At 33.8% G+C, this 21,627-nt stretch overlaps 2 protein-coding genes across 4 annotated transcripts in view; one reads left to right on the plus strand and one right to left on the minus strand.

Moving 5' to 3' along the window:
- Positions 1 to 1,002: 1,002 nt before the first annotated feature.
- On the plus strand, positions 1,003 to 1,443 carry LOC150104790 (protein ZBED8L-like). Its single transcript, XM_090395640.1, has one exon. The coding sequence runs from the start codon at positions 1,003 to 1,005 to the stop codon at positions 1,441 to 1,443; it is 441 nt and encodes a 146-aa protein (XP_090251766.1).
- Positions 1,444 to 7,922: 6,479 nt separating this feature from the next.
- The window catches only part of LOC150104791 (phosphatidylinositol 3,4,5-trisphosphate 3-phosphatase TPTE2-like), a 332,531-nt gene continuing 318,826 nt past the window's right edge, over positions 7,923 to 21,627 (minus strand). For all 3 annotated transcript variants that reach the window (XM_090395969.1, XM_090395968.1, XM_090395967.1), the window contains exons 15-16: positions 20,229 to 20,302; positions 7,923 to 8,294 (exon numbers count right to left, since the gene is read on the minus strand). In XM_090395969.1, coding sequence (XP_090252095.1) covers positions 8,165 to 8,294; positions 20,229 to 20,302 — 204 coding nt within the window. In that variant the 3' untranslated portion in view covers positions 7,923 to 8,164. The remainder of the gene's footprint in view (positions 8,295 to 20,228; positions 20,303 to 21,627) is intronic.

A 21,627-nucleotide genomic window follows, 5' to 3' on the forward strand; every position in this document is an offset into this window, starting at 1 on the left:
TTTCAAAAGCAACCAACAGTTTCAAGCATATTTTGCAACGCTTCACAATAAAACCCTGATGGTTTATGTGCATCATACAACATTTCATTGTTGATCGCAAAACCACACGATTGGCGAGGAACTCATCCTGCCAGCTGTTAGTGAGGGTCTGAGTCACCATACGATATAATTAAGATGATTCCTCTCAGCAATAATTCTGTGCAAAGGCGAGTAGATGAAATGGCTGCTAATGTTGAAGAAACATTATGCTGCATATTAAGGACAACAGACTTTGCATTACATCTGGACAAGTCAACTTTACCAGGCAATGAATCTTTGCTTTTAGCTTATGTGCACTTTGTAAAAGGAAGAAAGTTTGGTTCAAGAGTTATTTGCAAAAGCTACTAGATACATACACTAAAGGGGAGTCAATATTTCGTGTTGTTGAGCAGTTCTTCAAAGATAAGGAAATCCCACTTACTAACATACTTTCTTGTGCAAGTGATAGAGCCATCAATGACAGGTCGCTACAGTTGGTTTGTTACCTACTTGAAAAAAAGCAGTACCAAATATATTTACCATTCACTGTGTCATTTATTGCCAAAATCTGGTTGCAAAAAACCTCAGCGATTGCTTGCACAACTCACTACACATTGTAATTACTGCAGTGAATAACATTAAGGCCCATGCTCTCAATGATAGACTTTTTTCGAAAGCTCTGTGATGAAAATGATGAACATTTTGAATGTTTGCTGCTCCATATCAAGAGGCAACTGTTTAAGACAATTTTATGATCTTTTTGATACCATTGTAGAGTTTTTTGAAGACAAACACGCTTTGCTCAGTGATGAACTCAAAGCTATCAGGCAAGATTAATTTGCAGCTGCAAGACAATGACATCAATCTAATCAAGGCCAAATCTTCTATCTCAACATTTCAAAGTTAAATCTGTTGAAGCGAAACCTAGGCCATCATGAGCTCTACCAATTTCCCAGCCTGTCCGAGTTAGATGGAAAGCATATGATGCAAAATGATGATCTGCAAGTTTACTGTGACCATCTGAATATGCTTCATGAAGATATGACTAAGCGATTTAAGGATCTACTTTCGTTGGAAGTTCCAGATTGGGTAATAAATCCATTTTCTGATACAGAGGTAGTGCGAGTCATGGAGGAAGAACTTGAGCTACAAAATGACTTTGAGCTGAAGCCAAAATTTAAGAAATCTTATCAAAAGATCTCTGCTCGCTATCCTTCACTGTGGGGAGTGGTTAAGAAGCTCCTCATTGCATTTCCAACATCATGTTTGGTGGAACGTGGTTTTAGTGTGGTCATGCAACTTCTTTCAAAACAAAGAAATAGACTCCAGATAACTCAACGTGGAGATTTAAGACTCCTGCTAAGTGATATTAAACTAGACATAGGAAAACTGGTATCACTCCATGAGGTCCATCCATCACATTAAGGATTTTCTGAACATTCAAGTCAATAGTTGCTATTGAATAGCATTATAATACATTTTATTAGATTTTAATGTAAAATTGCTATTAAAGTTAAATGGTTTTTTGGATTTTAAATCTAAATATTACATTTATTTTAAATTTAAAATTTAAAATAAATGTAAATTGTAAATTAATAATTTGTTATTACTGTTCCTAAAGAATTTGCAAAAATTAAGAACTATCACTTAAAAAAAAAATATGAAGCTCTCTACAACAGAGAATATACATCCTGGCTGTAATTATGGGAAGTTAATTTATTGTTACAGCTGCTTACAGAAGACACCATCAACATTCTCACAGTTGAGGTTTTGCTATCACGCCCACATGAGTGCTGCTTTGAAAGTCATGACCAATGTTGAACGTGGCATCTACAATCTATCTATATTCCACAATGCCTAACAATGTTGTTTGGATGCAGCCAGAATTTTAACAAAATCAAAACCTTCAAAGATCAAAATTCTACCTAAAGAATATTAGTACTAAAAAACTTGTATGAAAGGGAGAAAAAAACAAACAATTATTATAGCCAGAGCTGACTGATAAAGGTAATGCAACTGTCATTATAGATCAAACATTGATTATAACCGAAAAATGAGCAATCTTCTTAAAAACTCTTCTACAAACTAGATTAGAGATGGGTATCCTGCCAAATCTCAAAAGAAAAAAAGTATAATTTATTAAAAAAAAGCTCAGTCTTACAATAAATCAAAAGAAATTACTGAAATGCTAAAACCTTATCATTTTGAATCCCTTGGATAAACAGTATTCCAAAAATTCACAAACTTAATATCTTCCCATCAAATACAGCATAGACAGCCCACCAACAAATTTTTAGCAAAATCACTTTTCTTCCTCACTGCCAACTCTCCTTCCTTCAGTAATCTATTTACTTTAAAACCTTAATACAAGAAAATCTTATCCCGAAAAAGTCAGACATTGTTATCAGCTTTGATATTACTTCAAAAATTTTACAAATGCACCTTTGACAGAGACCCATGACCTTATTTAGTCACATTTCTCCTCTTTGAATTATTCAGATTCATCACTTACTCAAGTTATTTTTCATGAAAGAAAGAAAATATACAAACAGTCAGATGGGACTCAACGTGTCTCCCCCCCCCCTCTCCAGTCAATTTCCACATGGAATGGCTGGAAAACCAAGCACTCAAACACAGCCCACATTAATCAACAGTTTGGCAAAGCTACAAAAACGTGTTTGCAATTTAGTTTCACGGCCTAAACACATTGCATTTTCTTCTTGTTTTATACTGGGAAGCACTGTAGTGAAATTTAAAGATACTGGTTGTTGATCTAGTGTTTGCTTACCATAAGAACTCAGTTTATCTTTATGACAGCATTTACAAATAGCTTAAGAAAATCAGGTATTAAGAACAGTTAACTTACAGTTAAGTTCGAAGCTTGATGTGCAACCAGTAGAACTTGTGAATATTTGAAAGTTTCTGGTATGCATTCTAGCTGAAAAAGTCAATTTTCACTATAGCAAAATTATAGGGGATCCAGAACTGGTTGGTATGTGAAAGATTTAACATAGCATTAATGCAATAGTGCTTTAATTGGAACTTTTTAGGAGTTTGTTAGAGAATTAATGATACAAAATTATTCAAAAAGTACATAAAGACAGGTTTTGTTCAACATCCAAATATAAGCAATGTCAATTTTTAGAATGTGAAAGTGTGATGTGAAAAGTAATTCAATCGTATGAGTGAAAGAAACCAGTGTGAAATTTATTAACAGGCTCTGCACATTTTTCTGGGTTTGGTAGTAGGAATTCGTTTTTATAAGTGTTTCACTCTTTAAAAACTAACTTCCTTTTATCTTTTTAAACTTAAGTTTAAACTTAAGTTCATAGAATAATCAAGTCACTCATTATCAAAAGAATGTTTTACTTGTTTACAATATGGTGTAGATGAATAAAAATATTGTATACCAATCATGTATTATCTTTTAACCAGAATCCTTAAATTTTCTCTATGGATGGATTGAGAGGATTATAAATAGTGACACCTGTTTTTGAATGTGCAAGATGTGATGACAATCTGTAACTGGTATCCAGGAGTTGAGGATATCGTGGGGATTTATGCAGGGAAAGCAGATCATCTGAATCACTTAAGACTCTCATAAAATTTTATTAGCTTAAAACTGAAAAGGATTTATGTTTTAAGATAATAAAATATGAAAACACCTATGTTTTAAGATAATAAAATATGAAAACACCTATGTTTTAAGATAATAAAATATGAAAACACCTATGTTTTTGATTGCTGATACTAATGCCAACCAAACTAGGACAATTTATTACAGACAAAAAGAGGTCTCCAGATAATCATTCTCAATCTACACATATTGATTGATCTAACCCTATTTGATAGTCTTTTTTTTTTTTTTTGAGCTTCTTTAGCTGTTAAGATTTCTACCACTATTCAAAAAATATAAAACTTCTCATACCTAACCATCTGTCTCCAGTGTTCTCTAAAGCATTTTTAGTTCTGATAATTTTTAAATTAAACGTCACTATTTCAAAATAGTATTAATTTGAATTTCAGCTAATACTTATCTATTGAAAGGTAGTCAAAATTTGGTTATCAACTTTTACATCAGAAGTATAAACTCATTTCAGAGAGATCATAGAATTTCTCCCTCCCCTCCAATACATAAGTAAAAACATTTTGCTAAATTAGAAGCTCCATAAACTGCTCAAACTAAGGAAGTTTCAAGATTTGGAAATATTTTAATTTCTTTTATAAATGTGCATTTAGGATATATCAGATTTTTGAATCGCACTCACTGAAGTCATGCTTTTTAAGCTAATTAAGGTTCTCTCTCTAGCTTATTGTCTCACTCACTACCACTGGTTTTTGCAAAACTGAAAGTTTGCTATAGCAATCTTTTCGGCTGTACAAAAATGGAAGAGAGAGCATTTCATCAATTTTCAATCATGTATTCATCATTCATTCAATTCTGAAATGAAAAAAATTTTAAATTGAATATAATAGGTGCAATAATAAGTCAGCTCTTTACTGCAGCAAACTGCTTCCTGTGATTTTGTTTAACTGTATTTATAAACTGATTTGCCTTTCAGTTGCTAAGTCATAAAAGTATTAAAATGTTTATATTTAATTACACAGGTCTTGCATAACCATAGCAAGATCACTAATATTCAACTTAAGTTTTAATATATATAAACACTTTCAATTTTGAGAGTAAACTCTTAAGAATGGCCATAAATTTTGTACCAAACTTGTTGTATTGTTTATAAACATTTCAGCTTACTTCCAATTGTCTCTTTCCCTTCTTTATGATATACCAAAGTAGTTTTCTTCTCTTGATGGTGTTAGATCCTAAATGAAGGAATCTTGGAAAGAAATCATTCATTTAGAACCTAACATATAAAACTTGCTGGCAAAGAGAAATACCTGCACATCAGTTGTAATTAAAAGTGAAACTTCTTCACTTTATGTAAAATCTGTATTCTTTATTTTAAGTACCTTATATTTAAGCTGTGGTGATTATATTAAGATTTCATTTTTAAGTATGTCTCAAAAGAGAGATAATCTGATTTAAATTTAAGCCTCACTTAAGCTATGTAAAATTTACTGTGTGTCATCTAAAAAGTTGCTAAGTAATAATTCCTGGAAGGCATAAAGCTACACGTGTACAGCATAATGCTAGCGGCTATAGCTTACTCAGAAAATTACGTTGCCATGTATTCTGCGAATCCAAGTATAACAGCGTCGTAAAAGCGAAGGATGAACCCAAAGGGGTGAAAAGATAAGGGCCGTGTGCAAAAAGGGGACTGAGAAAAGAGGGCGCTCTATAGAAGAATATAAGGGGTTGAGCCCGTATCGGAGGACTCTCTCTCTGGTCATAACGTTTTCCTGTTTTGGTGGTTCAGAAGTTAGCGGGCAGTTTCACATAAAGGGGGGGGGGAGTGAAGTGTGTGATAAGATGTCGGACTGTGAGCGTTCTTAAAATGAAGTAGGATTCTATGCAAAGCTGAAGGTAAAAATTTGAGTCCTAGCAGAATCAAGCCATCGCTGAAAAAGTCCCATCGAGTTGTTCCTGAAACGCAAAGATTTGAGTGTTTTCAGCAGAAATAATGAAGATAGCGTAACCCCTATGTTGCCATATGGACAGCCAATAGATGAGAAGTATCCAGATGTACACGTGGTGCAGAACGATGCGGAAAAGGCTTGGTAAGGTGCAATTACTCTAATTTTGTGTGAAAGTTCATTAGAAGAGAGAAGATTGTTTATGAATGTGAAATTAAGAACTGTATTCTAACGAACTCAGTAGACGGTCTCTATTTAGAAAGTTAACCTCCTTTGAGAGTAAGAAGAATTGTTTGGAAGAGATCTTTTGTAATTTCGTATGTGATAGGATTAACTTGATGCGATAAGAATAGTAGAATTTAGTATCTCAGTAACATTAGAATGTTTGTTAGTTTTCTCTGGAGAGTGATACTACTGAAAGGTATTTATTTAGCTTAAATTCATATCATTTGCTATCTATCCCAATATGCAGTTACTGTGTTTAGCATGCTTTATAAGATTTAATTAATTTAGAAAGTGTTAACCTCTTAATTCAAGTTTTATTTAGTATTGAGCATAATTGAGCGTATGAATTTTGTATTGTGTTTTAGATATTCCAATAAACATGTCATATTTACCTGAACCTGAGTCATGCCTGATTACGATTCCAACTTACCACTTACAAAAATAGAACCTATTTTGGCGGGAAGGATTTAGAGAGTGAGTATAAAGATTTAGGTCATGACTGCAATAATCTGAATCTATATGGCAGTTTAAATAAGATATTGTGTAAGAAAACTAAGAATCTAGTATTGTCTCCCTGAGTAAGGATCTTTTTTACTATAGGATACTGGCTGGCACAGCAAAATATAAATTCACCAGTATCTGAAGAGGAAACAATCCTAGATATAAGAATAAGATTAAAGTGAATAAAGAGAATAAATCACAAAAGATAAATATTTAACAATAGAGCAGCCGGTAGGATTTTGATTGTATAAGGTTTTAGGTAAGAAAGGATAGATTTAAGTAAACAACTAATTAAGCATAAATCATATAGAAACATTGATATAACAATGGTTACTTTCATGTATAAAACTATATAAAACATGCTAGATAGTCGACAAAATGGACAGCATCTCCAGTCTAATTGGTATACACGATTTTCATGGCCCAGAATGAAACTACCATTCTGCTTATTAAAAGCCCCTGGAGTGCCTTGAAAAAAATACCATATTTGCATTATTAAAAGCTTCTCAGATTATCTAACTCAGAATCCAACTATAGTGCTAAAGGTTAACCTTTTGTTATCATTAAAAAAAAAAAAAAGAGTGAGAGAGAAATTAAGCTTTGAATAAAACTCATTTTCAAGAAAACAACCCTCATGGTATTCAAGAATGCGATGCATAAATAAGTATCTGCATAGAAAAACCATCAGTCTCACAATCAACCAATCTTGTTCAGAATGCAATAGGGGAATGAACTGATTGTGTGCCATGGGTGTGATAAGTTATTATGGACACAAAAATCATATATTTAAGTGTTAGATACATAGATACCATAGTACGAATGCAGACTATGAACAAGAAAAATGCTTGTAAATGGGAGATAATTACTTGATAACCACAATGCTCACAAGTTTCAGCATGTAACCATGTCATTTCTAAAGAAGCAATTTATGTACCTTAGCCCACTGCTTATATCTAAACTTAAGCCATTAACCATGTGCAGCTTTTATACTTACTCTCAGAATGATACATGCTGCATTTCTGAGATAAAATTTCCAGATATATGTCTCTCTCTCTCACACACACACACACACACACACACACACACACACACACACACACACACACACACACACACACACACACAGAGTGTTAGATAAACTAGCACTCTATGCTATAACAGTGTTTTATTAACCACATTCATGAGCAAAAGTTAGTTGTAGAAAGTTAAACATGTGTGCTACATCTATACTGAAAGTGCATGAATGAAACTATTCAAAATCTGAATACTAGGCAATCATTCACCACCTCACCTCCCAAGACTATTTTTCTTATGGAGGAGGAAAAAAAAGATCAACCGATAATACTGTTTTCTGTTATAACCCTGTCAGCAACAGAAAAATTAATTTGTTGGTCTGAGACCATTAGCTGTCAGGATAGGCAAAACAGCATTGTGGTGAAATATTATAATACATGAAGGAATATGATAGTAACAAACTTTATATTTAACAAAACATTCTTAAACAACAATAATTGCAGAAAATAATCAGTAATAGATAAAATCTGACCAAAGAAGTTAATACAAAAAATATTATTCATTCAAAACCAACATTAAAAAAAATGACAAGTCCTTGGAAAAAAGAGAAAATATTCTTTTTAACAGAGATAATGGTACAATACAAGATCAATAGCCTCCAATTATTTAGATATCTACCAATTTTAAATAATTTAAATTATCTAATAAATCAAAAAGATCTATATAATATATACATTTAAAAAAAAAAAAAAAAGGGTTCCAGCCCTTGCAGCAGTAGTACAATATAGATGAGCATTTGACAGAATTTTAAACATCCAGTTTGTTCTTGCAGAACACATGGTATCAAGCATTATAAAATTAGCCTTTTGATCAGTCACTTTAATGCAACATCTGTTCTGTTGTTAGGCTGGCCAAATAGAACTTCAACTGCAAATTTTTCCCTAAAAACTGTCCAGGTCTTTGGTTTATGGGGATTATCCAACTGTTCTCTCTTTAAATATAAACTAAAAAATAAATAAATATGATTTATGTAGCAAATTTAGTTCTTACCTATTTTAAAATCCTTGATTAATTAATTGGTAATAACATTTTATTATTAACATTATATTTAAACATACCTTAATGCCTACAAATCAAATTTTGTCAAATAGCTTACATGTGTTAACTATGCTAAGGCCTGCTTCTCTCCACTCTCCCCCCAATATCAATCCAATACACAAGAGATTACATAACTTTAGTCACGTGGCAATTTCAAAAACATTACTGTTCCTTTGGGTTTTCAAGATATTTCTACATATGATTATATTTCTTTGTTCAATAATTTCTATATGGTAACTGAAAATAAATAAACCATCATGTATTATATTTGTAGTGGTTTTTTTATTTTTTAAGTTTTATCGCATTTCAGCACATACTAGTAATGAATGTATCTCTCGGATACACGTGGCCTAAGCTGCAATTTTTTTGACAGTGAACTCTGCAGGATTGAGTGAGTAGGTTAAAAGAAATTCTAAACGAGGCTTTTTTGCTGTGTGACACAAAGAAGAAACAGTTGAATTAACGAGTGATCACTCCTCTACAAAGGTGCATCATCGAGGTGCGGATAATGCAGTGACTGACGTAGCATGTACTGACATGACTGGTGGTGGAAGAACTGGTTATTCTTCTTAAGATATCAATATAAATACAGCTATGGGATATCAGATTGCATGTGAACAACAACAAAAAAGTACAAATAAAATAGCACTCTCTCTCTCTCTCTCTCTCTCTCTGATCTGGCTGTGTATTTAAGCCTCAACACTTAACTTCCTGGGGAGTTAAGAGGGCAAGATAATTCAAGTACTAGACAAATGGCAAATGATAGACTGATCAGTATCTCAGGAGTGGTAGTTAAGTACTCGAAAAGAGAAGATTTCAGGAATCATGTTAATCTACAAGAAAAATTACAGCTTTTGAAGAAGTCTAATTTTAATAATTTATTAACTTTTATATTTTAAAGTGAGAGCTGAGCTGGATAAAAGAAATGGCTAAACCACAACACTAACAGATTTTGCAATGACATTTGAACTCCGTTATATAAAACCAAGGGAAAATGGAATGGATATAAAACTGGTAATATGAATAAAAGGATAATTGATATGAGACATCAGAAAGTAATATATAGTGGAATCAAATCAAGGACAGGTTAGGTGTCAGACATCTACTTAGATTACTTCTATTTAATTTGCAAATTAATTATGGCAGGTGCTTAATTATGCTGGGTTGCTTAAGAGTCAAAGATAAATAACCTGGGAGGAAACTTCTACACAGCCTTTAAAGAATGCAGAAAACTGATTGAGGCTTCTTCCCTAATGTCAAATGAATTGCATTCTGAATCGGCTTAAACCAAAAACAGAAATATGATGAGTGGGACAACACTTGGTTAAACAAGATGCCCACTGGTTACATCAGAGAACCACAAAGAAAGTCGGCTACTGAAAAACTCAAATTCAAATTAGCAGAAATTAAGACAGGTACCATCAACATAAGTATCAACAGAAATGGTGAAACTGGAAAAAGACGAGAAGTATCATGTCGACATAATTTATGTTACTGAAGGCTAAACAAGTGACATTTCAATAAATAAATATAAGATATTATATTCAAGAAAGAGTGATCAGAAAAAGTAAGGAGTAGCTATAGCATTCAATACTAAACTCAAATGTGAACTTCTGTGAAATCAAAAGAATGAGAATAAGCAAATAATTATTTATGGCAATTTTATGATAAGGGTAGTTCTTAATGAAAGTGCTACAAAATTTTGTTTCCCTGGTGTGAAAATTAATATTAGTAATGTTGTCAGAAAGGAAAGGTGAAAGAATTGATTCTTTTTAAATGGAACCAATGACCTGAGAAGTATTGTATAAGGGAGTTGGAAGAAGAGTGAGAGAGTGAAGTTTGTGAGTCTGCTGCCATTCTGTGATAGAGGTAAACTGAGAAAAGCTAATAAACCAATACACAGGTTGTACAGAAGGAATGATGTGGTTCATGAACCTATGGTCTGAGTTTGATGGATGGAAAGATTTATACAATGTTGACAGACTGCACTTAAATGAATTAGGACTTATGTCTGGAGAGAGCTTTGTTCACCGAGAGCATGGCAGTGCAAAGTCGGGAAAACTAAAGAAATTAAGATGGATGCAAACGAATGTGTGTGAAGGCACCCCATGAAGTGGATGAGCATGTGTGTAAATAAATAAAAAAAATGCAGAATTTAGTCTCTCAGGCAAATTGCAGCCAACAAGATTAGGAGTCAGTCAGGCACATGGCAGTTCTTTTGAGTCTATCTGGTGCAAGATCAAGGGCAACAGGACAAAATATAAAACTGGTTACTGATATACGCTAGGGATGTGGAAGACATGCATCAACAGATTAGTACAATGAGTGCAAGTAGAGTAATTATTAAGGAAGACTTCAACTTCTGAGACAGATTGGAAGAAGGAAAGATCACAGGGCAGGAAGGAAATGAAATTTGTTCACCTACTGAGATAATTACTTGAAACAGAATGTGACAGAGAGGACTTGGGCTATAAGGATGTTAGATTTTATAGGTTCAGAAGCCCTGAAAGTGATCATTTAATCTTGACTTGGGAAGGAGAAAAACGTGGAAATTCCAGTTAAGAAACGGTATATCTGGAACTATAAGGCAGATGATTACGATACAGTTAGGAGGCAGTTTGAAGCAGTACAATGGCATAAATTTCTGCAACGGAAATTTTCCTGCTTGACAAGTCAGTCAAGCAGGAAAAAAAAGCTACTCGCAATAAGAGTTAAACAAAAATCACAGGTAGACTGGTAAGAATATAGAAGATAAATATCAAGAAGGTAACAAAATACTTTGAAGGCTATTGTGGACATTAAAGATAGCAATATGGTCTATATTTAAGTAATAAGTCAGCAATTAAAATTAAAGGAAGTAGAAGATGGCTTCATATATAATGAAGTGTAAGACAAAAGTGTGCTCTACCTTTCCTCAATCATCTGTAAGGATCATATTATCAAGTGGCATTAAACCTGATATCAAAAACATGGATATTAAACTCAGCTCTTTACTCTATGCATATCGAGTTATACTCCTAAATAAATCTGATACAAATTTTCAGCTCTACCTAAACTGAATAACTGCTGTTAACAAAAAATGATATGAAAATCAGCTAGACAAGAGCTATGAAATAGTCAGGAACATGGATAGCATCAACTGAATTCTCAGTTGAGAACCTACAAAACAAACTATTTAAACTAAGCTTGTAATAAACTTAGAAACCAAAATTAAAAACTAAATCAAAGCTCCATAATGGATAGACTGCAGGCATCAGCAAACAAGAGAAAGAAGGGTGATATGACAGACTTAAAACTTCTGAAATGATCATATAGGATATTTTATAGATTCTATATTCTATTCATGAATACTAGTAAAATATAGAATATTTCATACCAGTAGATTGCATGTTTCATTTTATAGGAGGCAGGGGAAAAAACAAGAGGACATCTTGAAATTTAAGAATGAGGTTGAGAAAGCTAGATTTTTTTCCTCTCAGAGCAGTGTAACTGGAATGGCTCACCTTTGGAGGTGGTGAGTGCAACTAGTGTGGAAGAATTCAAGAAAATGTATGACAGCTGGTATGCACAGCCAATTTGATGAGTCCCCTACTCCCAGCAGGTCTCCAACACTATCATTTACTCCATCTACTGGGTCCACATTTGTGGTTTAGACTTTCTAATTCAAGTACTGGTATGCATTCCCAATTACATTCCTCTTAAATATTTTATATCACTGTTCTTCTGCTGCTGCTGCTGCTTATCTCATTGAACAATCTTTGAAAGCAAGAGGATGTCACAATGCCACCACCAACTGGGGAGAGCAATAATGTGGTTTGATTTTAATACATGGAGCAGCTAGGCAGGTACAAAATTTGCAGTTCCAGAGATACATATGGAATTGCAGCGCAAGGGACTATGATAAATAAAGGAAACAGATTGCTGATGTTCAGTGGCGTAATCAGTTGAAGGCAAGAGAAAAATCAGCAGTGCTAGGAACTTGGTCAGGAATCAATTACTTATGGAAATATCGGATTATATTCCTAAGGTTCTGAGGATAAGTAAACTAAGGGTAAAATAGATGAATCATAAAATTATGCAAGAGCTTCTGAGAAAGTGAATGTTATGGAGGAGATATAAAGAACAGGGCACCCCTCAGCAACTAAATCAAGGAGCAGCTTGATTTGGTTGTTCAACAGAAGTCTGGCCACAGAAACAAAAAAAAATGAAAAGAGGGAAAAATAGTGCCAGTGCATAAAGGAGAATCCAGGTCAGTGTCAAACTATAGGATAGCATGTATATCAAGTATAGTGTAGTGTAGTGTGTAGTGGTGAACGTGTTAGAGAGGCTAGTTAGAGACAGAATACAAACCTGGATTAATGAGAATGGAAATCTTGCAAGAAAGCAGCATGGATCTGTTAAGGAGAGGTCATGCTTTAGTAACATGGTTATACTTTATAACAGGGTGCCTAGCGTATTTGGACAGCTAGATACTTACACCGTGATTTATCTGGATTTTGTTCAAGCATCTGATTGAGTACTGCATGATAAACTACTTTGAAATGAAGCATAATGGGGATGGATAGTTTATGATAGCTTGGTTACAGGAATGGTTGACTGATAAGAGCCAGTGAATTGTATATGAAGGTGCAGTGTCCCGAAAAAGAAGGTGATGAGTTGGGTACCACAGGGTTCTGTTCTGGGACTACTGTTGGTTAATATATAAATAAATAAATAATGGTGTCTCCATAGGGTCAGAACTCGAATAATAACATTATAGTTCATAGTGTGAAAGGAGATATTCAGGTGTTTGCTGATGATGCCAAATTAGGAAGAGCAATGTCAGAAAGTTCTTATGTGTTGCTGTTACAAGATGATTTAAATGGTTATTATAATTACAGCTATTTTGCCTGCTTCAGTTTAGGAGTGCCCCTGTTTAAATGTCATTGGCTATTTACTCATGGATTCTTAGGGCATTGTGAGTGTGAGTGTAAATGTACCAAAAAGTATATGTAGCATAAGGAATAGAAATTTACACATACCTTTTTCTGGGTGTTGCGGCTTTTCCTCTCTTCTGCGATGTCGAAAAACTACTGAGTGTGTGTGTGGGGGGGTAGGCAATTTGGTAGAATTAAGTTAGAAAAACCTGGTTTTTTTTCTGTAATATATATAAACATATATATTATATTATATAGGGTGGGGAAAAGGTTGATTTTTTAAAATAGGGAGGGGGAAGGGGAAAGGTGGTTGACGGGGTGCGGTCCATTTCGACTATTCGTGGTCGTCATCTGAACACCTGCACCCCGTCAACCACCTTTCCCCTGCCTATTTTAAAAAATCAACCCTTTCACCTTTTCCCCACCCTATATAATAATATATATGTTTATATATATTACAGAAAAAAACCCGGGTTTTTCTAACTTAATTCTACCAAATTGCCTACCCCCCCACACACACTCAGTAGTTTTTCGACATCGCAGAAGAGAGGAAAAGCCACAACACCCAGAAAAAGGTATGTGTAAATTTCTATTCCTTATGCTACATTTACACTCACAATGCCCTAAGAATCCATGAGTAAATAGCCAATGACATTTAAACAGGGGCACTCCTAAACTGAAGCAGGCAAAATAGCTGTAATTATAATAGTTTATTAAGAGGAGTAACATGGGAGTTTCCCATAAATAATATACATGATTTAAATGGGTTTATGCTTTGGGATGAAGAATGGAGAAGTCATTTCAATGTTGGTAAGTGTAAGGTTATGCAGCTTGGCCAGAGAAGATGGAATGAGGTTTACCATACTAGATGAACTTTAATTTTGGAGATAGAGGAGGCCGACCTTCAACATCTGAAGGTCGGCCCTATCCACCAAGTAGTATGACGGTGGACACTGCAAAAGTTATAAGAGTTACCCAAAAAATAAAAATTGCAGCTATAATACAAAGAATGCTGACATGTACAAATAAGGAAGTGATAGTTCCACTGTATAAGGTACTAATTAAGTCTCATTTGTATTTCTATGTCCAAATCTGAATGAGGCCTAATTAGTATGAGGACAGATTGAGGTCTTCAGAACTTGGCAGATAGGAGGAGGTAGGGGAATATTGATACAGGGGAATAAATGAGTAAGAAAGTAAAAAGATTCTTTGATTGGCAGGTGGTTAATGATCAGGATGCATTGCTAGAGTTTGTGGTGAGTAATCCAACAGTGAACATTTTCAAGGCAAAGTATGATAGTTATTGTGGTGAGTGTTCAACCTCCTGTGATGAGTCTTGAGACTTGGAAGTAATACTGAAAAATTCTAATTATTCCAGAAATTCAGACTTTATCTTTAGTTTTTATGTAACTTATCATTTCTGATTCCTTTTACTAGTACTTTTTCCTTCATTTCTAAGCTTCCCATCCACTCAATTGCATCCAGAACATTTTGCCCCCTTCATGATATTTATCTTCCAAGTATTCATATGACTTTTGTTTAGCTACACAAAGATATGCTTTCTTATATTTTTCTCTGTATTTTCTGAAGACACCTGCTGACTTACTTGACATAACTATCAACAAAATTTCTTGTTTTCCAGGCTTGCCTTTTAAACTTCATTAGTCCACCATGAAGTTTTCTTTCTATCCTTACAACTTGACATTCTTCCTTGGCGGAATCAATGTTTTCTTAATATCTTAAAACTTCTTAATATAACATGAATAAAACTTGAGTCTACAAGTTTTGTTCAAGTTTTTAAAGTGCTTAATATCTCTACCCTAACATTTGAGTTTACAGTTCACTTTTGTATATTTCCTTTTGATATGATATTCATTTTTATTCTGCTTAAAACTAAATGTTCACTTTCCATTTCAAATCTCCTATGCATTCCTATATCTGAAAACTGTCAAGATTTGCAGAAAACAACAGTGAATAAGGTTTTGTCTCCTTCCCCCCCCCACACAAACATGAAGTCATGCACATCTTCATATTGGAAGATCATTGACTAATCCATGTCTTTAATAGAAATACAGAAGATACTTACCATATCTTTTCTCCCAAAATATTTTATTATTTAGCAAGATTTCACCTGAAAGACAAAAACTGGTGAGACCTTTCTGAGCAATAAATGCAAAATGCTATATTCAGGGGAAAAGAAGGAATAGCTATAGTATTGAACACTAAATATGAGGCTAATCTTCTTGAATGACAGCAATATCCAGTAGAGTGATGTGGGCAAATATCAGAATGGGGAACTGGACTATGAGACTTATTTGTGCTTATAGTCCTGCAGAAGGTTCTACTAAGGTAGAAGTGGAAGAATTATTTGAAGCTTCTTTAGAGAAAGCAACTGACACAATGAAAAAGGAAAAGTTGGTCCTTGTTGGGGGATCTAAATAGCAGAATAGAAAATGATTATCAGACATACAAAAATATTTTGGGAAAATTTGGAGAAAATAGCAAAGCTAATAATAATAATGGTAAATACCTGTTGGATTTCTGCTCAGGATATGATTGGTTATTATCAACACAATGTTCCAACATAAAAATGTGCACAAATTCGCATGGAGAGAAGAAGCAAGGAATAAGAAAAATCTCATTGACTATGTTATTGTTGATAGTGATGCTTTCTCACTGGTGCAGGATGCTAATGTACAGAGCATTGGAAATTTGGAGTGATCACCATTTAGTCTTGAGCAAGATAAAATTGAATTTCATATTGAAAAGAAGAACATGTAAGAAAGTTTTAAAGTGAATAAAAGTTGAGCAGCTCTCGGGAGTGAACTGTACACTAAAATACACAAACATTCAAGAAAAAATGAAAGAGTTTGGGAACAGGAAACAAACCTTGGAAACTCAGTGACAGATCCTAAAGAAAACATTGATTCAGCCAGAGGAGCATGTGGTGAAGTTGTCTGCAAGGATAAAAAAAAATCAGAGTTAAGGTGGACAAGTTAAAGAGGCAGTGAAGGAAAAGAAGAAGAAAGCATATCAAAAGGTCCTGGCAGTTTGTGCTCTGAACAAAAGTCTTTGGAAGTCATGGTAAGAACACAGAAAATAAATACTGGGAAGATGGAAAAATATTCTGGAGGCTGTTGAAAAAGCTCAAAAATGAAGAAAAGAGTGCTAAAAAAGGGATTAGAGATAAAGTGACATGAAATTGGAGAAAAAGATATCCTTGATGTATGGAGTAATTATTTCGAAAAATTGCTTTTGATTTCTTGATACTGGGAGAAGGATTTTATAGTGGTTCTGAAGTTTTTTCTCTGGAACATCTGTAAACGGATAGATAACCCTTAGGCTTGCTAGAAGATTCAGTGGTTCTATGACTTATAATAAATTAAAATTAAATAATAATTAAATAAAATTAACAATAATGTATTACAGAATTAAAATTCTAATTGCTGCTTAAAAAGTTAATATATTAGATGTATGGTTGTTATTGCACATGAATGTACTTGAAAACATCTAATACTGTTACCAATGGAAAATTACTAAAAAAAAAGCTAGAAAAGGAGTTGAAAATAAAAATTTGAAGCAAAATTTTAGAAGTAGTAGCAGATACTTTTCACTTTACTCAAAATGAAGTCATACTCACATTTAAATGGCTAAAAAAGCCTTGTAAGTGGTCTTCTGGCTTAATTCACCTGCGTTTTCACTTAGATTTTCAGCTTTGTTATATGTGCCCATCATTCGAATATTACTCAGCATAGATGCTGGTAAATAAACGATAGTCTTTATAGAACTTGTTATGCCTAAGGCCATACTTGACTGCCAAAATAGCTCACAGCATTGGTAATTCCATCTTGTTTCTTAATTTAGTTTTAACTACATTCAAGGAACTAAAAATTCATTCAACTTCTGCATTAGAATTTCACAGTATTAATAAATTTACTGCACACTGAGCAATTTCTTTAAAAGGATTCATTCCAGGTGCATCTTTGCATTTTCGTACTTCACCCCAGAATAGCTCTGCGTTTTCTACATTTGCCTATTTATTTAAGTGGATAGTATTATACTGGTATTCAGCAACATCATCTTTTTCTGTTTTCAGCATTATTTCTAAGATGGGAGTAACAGGTTCTTTTATATGTTTTAGGGTATCGTTAACAGAAAAAGAGATCATTCTTAAAATATTCAAGTTTTCAGGCAACCTTTGCTTAAGCTGTTTGAAGAAACCAAGAAGAAATTCTCTTACTCTGTTTCTAAGATTGTGCTCATCATTTTGTGTTATTTTCTTTTGTATCATCAATTCTGAAATTTTTCTTTTCAAATCTGTAACCAAGATTTGGTTTGGGATCCAAATAGTCAATCTCTGACTAGAGGATTGACTCTGGAGATGGTAGCACTAACATATTAGCAACAGAGAGAATCAAACGAGAAAGACAAGAAAGGTCTTCAAATAATCTGGTCTTATCCGCATTGTTAGATTCAAAAATTTTATTAACTTGCTGAACCTGAACTAGAACAGGATGCAAAAATAAAAGGTACAAGAGATTCCTTTCATCTTTGTACATTTCCCACAAAATTTGAGCTTTGTAACATTTCTCAGTCACACTCACAACTTCAAAGTGAGCTTTTAATTCCAAGCACTGGCTGAGAATTCTGTCTACTGCATGTTCAATGGAGAGCCACCTCGTTGCACAGTTGCTTACAATTTTCAGAGGAGCATCATTTTCGTTGATAGTTTGATACTCTTTGTACGCTGCTTGTCTTGAAGAAGAATGTTAAAGCCACTTATACATTTCAGCAACTAAAAATTCTAATTTTTCTTGGGAGAGATTTTGCACAAGTGTGAGACATTGCCAGTTGCAATGAGTGGCATACACATCTAATTAAGATTAAGAGGGAATATACACCTTCAGTTATTCAAAAATTATTGACAGCAACCAAAGCACTGCCATTGCCTGTACCAATTGTAATGAGATTTCTAATGTCCAGTTTCTTGGTCAAGACCTCTTTTTTCAGTGCAGCCTCAATACCACTAGCATCACACTTTTTTCAGAACCATCATGCTCAGAAATTTATGCATAATTTTGTCGAATTTCTTGCTATAATAAATGATGGCAATTCCTAAAATCTTATTTGCTGTGATGTCATTCAATTCATCAATTAGCAAGTTGAAATTTCCATCTCCAATATCTGCAATTAGATCTTTTTCAAAATGCTCACAATATTCTTTACAATTGCAGAGCACTTGGTTCAGTGCATTTTTACCTTTAGCATGATTTGAATGTCTGGGATGATATTTTTGCAAAGCTCTATTAGATGATTGCAAATGTTCAATGATGATTGACAACAAAGCCATAATGCTAAGCTGCCTTCAAAGTTCACTGTCTCAGACTTCTTCACAAGCATATTTGTAATAGGAAGAGCCTTATATAAAACTGCAGCAAGAGGTTTCTTGGTTTCACTATGCTTTACAAGCTGACAATATTTAGCAGCTATATCACATCTGCAAAACTTGGTGGTCTTTTGTAACATCACCAGGAACTTCACACAGTCATTTGAAACCACTCTCTCCTAAATTTTGTAAGTTTTATGGTCTCTTTGCTCATTTTTGAAGTATACAAACTCTTTACTGCAATAAATTACAATTATTCACTGAAAACTTCCCACTTACTATTGTAACTACCAACACTGTGCAACAGACTAAGTCATAGCAGCACTATTAACTTCAAAGCAGCAAAACAGGAGACTGTTGGGCCACGTGAACTGACTGACGTCATCACGCATTTGAAACGTGTATGATATGTGCACCAAATGCACAATACAATTCTGTATCAAATGCAAACATCTGGAAAACTTTTAAAACAATTTATTTAAGAATAGGTTATAAAAACAACTAAAAAAGAGCTGAAACAAGTTCTGAAGGAGCTAGATTAAAATTTTTGGAGCAGGGAAGTAAAAAAGGAGCTAAATCTAGCTCCAAAAAAGCTAAATTGGCAACATTGGGATGAAGCATCAAGTGAAAACTGGATACTTCATTGTCAACAATGGTTATAATTTGAATATCAGATCTATAAACATCAGGAAAAGGTGGTTAAATTTCAAACACTTGTTACTCAAAGATGATTTCATGGACCTGGATTCAGTGCAGTGCTGTCAAACAGTCACAAATTCTACTTCAGCAGTATGTTTTGTTGTTCCAAAACCTAATTAAGAATAGAAAAATATAATTTAGTACAACAGAATCACTACTGATAAGGAATTAAGAGAACATGTATCTTCAATTAATGGACAAATTCAGTGAAATGATCAAAACATCTAATGTAACAATACTGTTACAGTTCTTTTCAATGAGAACTGGAACTAACAGAATTATGACTAATATATAGCTTGTTATAGCTAGCATTATAGCTAACACAACAATGAACTCACTATAAAAAAAATAGAGGAAATCTCTGCTAAAGCCTCATATTATCAAATGCTATTTTCAAGGAAATTCACAATAGTATACCTTTCACTATAACAGATTATTCTATTGATCCCTACATGTTACTAACTTTTGGTTCCTAAGGTAATACATGACAGTACTTAAGATGAAGTGACTGAAATACTGAGTAAGCAGTAACATGAAAAGATTTCTAGGCAATGCATTTAAACTGGTCTTCTGTTCAGCTGGTCAATGAAAATTTGGGATTTAAGGTGCATCCTCCAAACAAAAAAGTAAACCCGAATTAGAATATAACTTAGTTTATAATATTATATTTAACATGTTTGGTGATAAAGCAATGTACTAATGATTAAAACTCACATCTGGATTCAATTATGTTAGGAGCTGCAACTAACTAAAATTAGTCATTAATCAATACCAGCACTACATGTGTTCATGATGAATCATATAAACATGCAAAAAACTTACTTTTCCACTCAACTTACCTATTATTTTCAATAAAGCTGGTATGAAACCAAAAGTAAAATGGACACTTCTCATAACCCTTTGGTATACTTCTCTAAGAAGAAAATTTGAATACAGTATTACAAAGTAAAATTTACAAAATTCATTTCAATGGTATCATATGTATAAAACATCAAAAACGTTACTCTTCCATTCCATTCAACATTTCCACTCATTCCAATTCTTTTTGCACTATGCTTCTTGGTCAGCAAAGATTATATATATAGTACAATTACAAATTTTATACTTTCATCAGATTGTGGGATATTCAACAAACACAAACATATACAGACAAGGGTAATCATTGTTATAAAATATTACCATACAGACATCTTTATGAGTGCAGAAAGACTCATTGCAGGAGGATGTCACTAACTCAATACTTCTCCTTGAACTCATTCACTAGCAAAGCACTCATGACTGACTAGCAACTCATTCTAATCATTCCAAGTGAAAAATCTAGTCATGAAACCATTCCTGACCACATTCTTACCAAATTTCCAAGGATGAACCCCCCCCCATCCTTTTTCCTACAGTCATATCCTGAAATTTTTCCTCTTCATGAAACCTATAGAACCCTTTTAAGTAACTAATACATTTCTATCATATCCTTTCTTTTCTTATCAAGCAACTTTTGCAACCTACAAACCTCAATCATCTATCCTCATACAAGGCATTTCACAGACCACTCACAATATCAGTCACCTGCCTCTGGATCCTTGACTACCTCATTCCCAAGAAACCCAGGATAAGCAAATCTGCAAAGAGTAACCAAGTTGTGTCTGTATCAAAGCCTTAACTTCTTTATCTCTACTGTCAGTGTGCTTTTTCAATAACCAAGTAACCCTACAAGCTACTATAGCTACTTTTGTAACATGCCTGCTGAGCTTCAACTCTCTACCCACCACCACAGCTAAATCATTGGCCTCATCGATTTCCTTGAATCCAAATCTATGAAGTACAAGGCTTGTAATCTTTTCATCCTAAAGTGCATAACCTTATATTTTTCACCATTAAACTGGTACCCAATATCCTTTGTCCATATTGTCAGTCTACTTATATCATTCTGCAGGATCTCTACATTCCCTAGATTGACTATTAACTCTACCCAGTTTTGCATCATCAGCAACCAATCCAAATTATTTCCTGTATTGTTAATGAACTCTTTGGAGCCTGTCCATATTGCCAAACTTCATATCCATTTCCATCTGCTCCAATTTATGCAACAGTTCCATGGTATCCTGTCTAATAACCTTTGTAAAGTTTAGTATCATTGTGTAGCCAATATGACTCAGTAAATAACTAACTCATAACTTACCCTTCACATAGCTAAGGTGCCCCACAGGGTATCTTATTCCTATCCACCTTTATCTCTGACTA

This window comes from Typopeltis vanoorti, chromosome 7 (assembly GCF_054136105.1).
Source record: "Typopeltis vanoorti isolate ZY-2024b chromosome 7, IOZ_Tvanoo_1.0, whole genome shotgun sequence".
In the NCBI taxonomy this organism is placed as follows: Eukaryota; Metazoa; Arthropoda; class Arachnida; order Uropygi; family Thelyphonidae; genus Typopeltis; species Typopeltis vanoorti.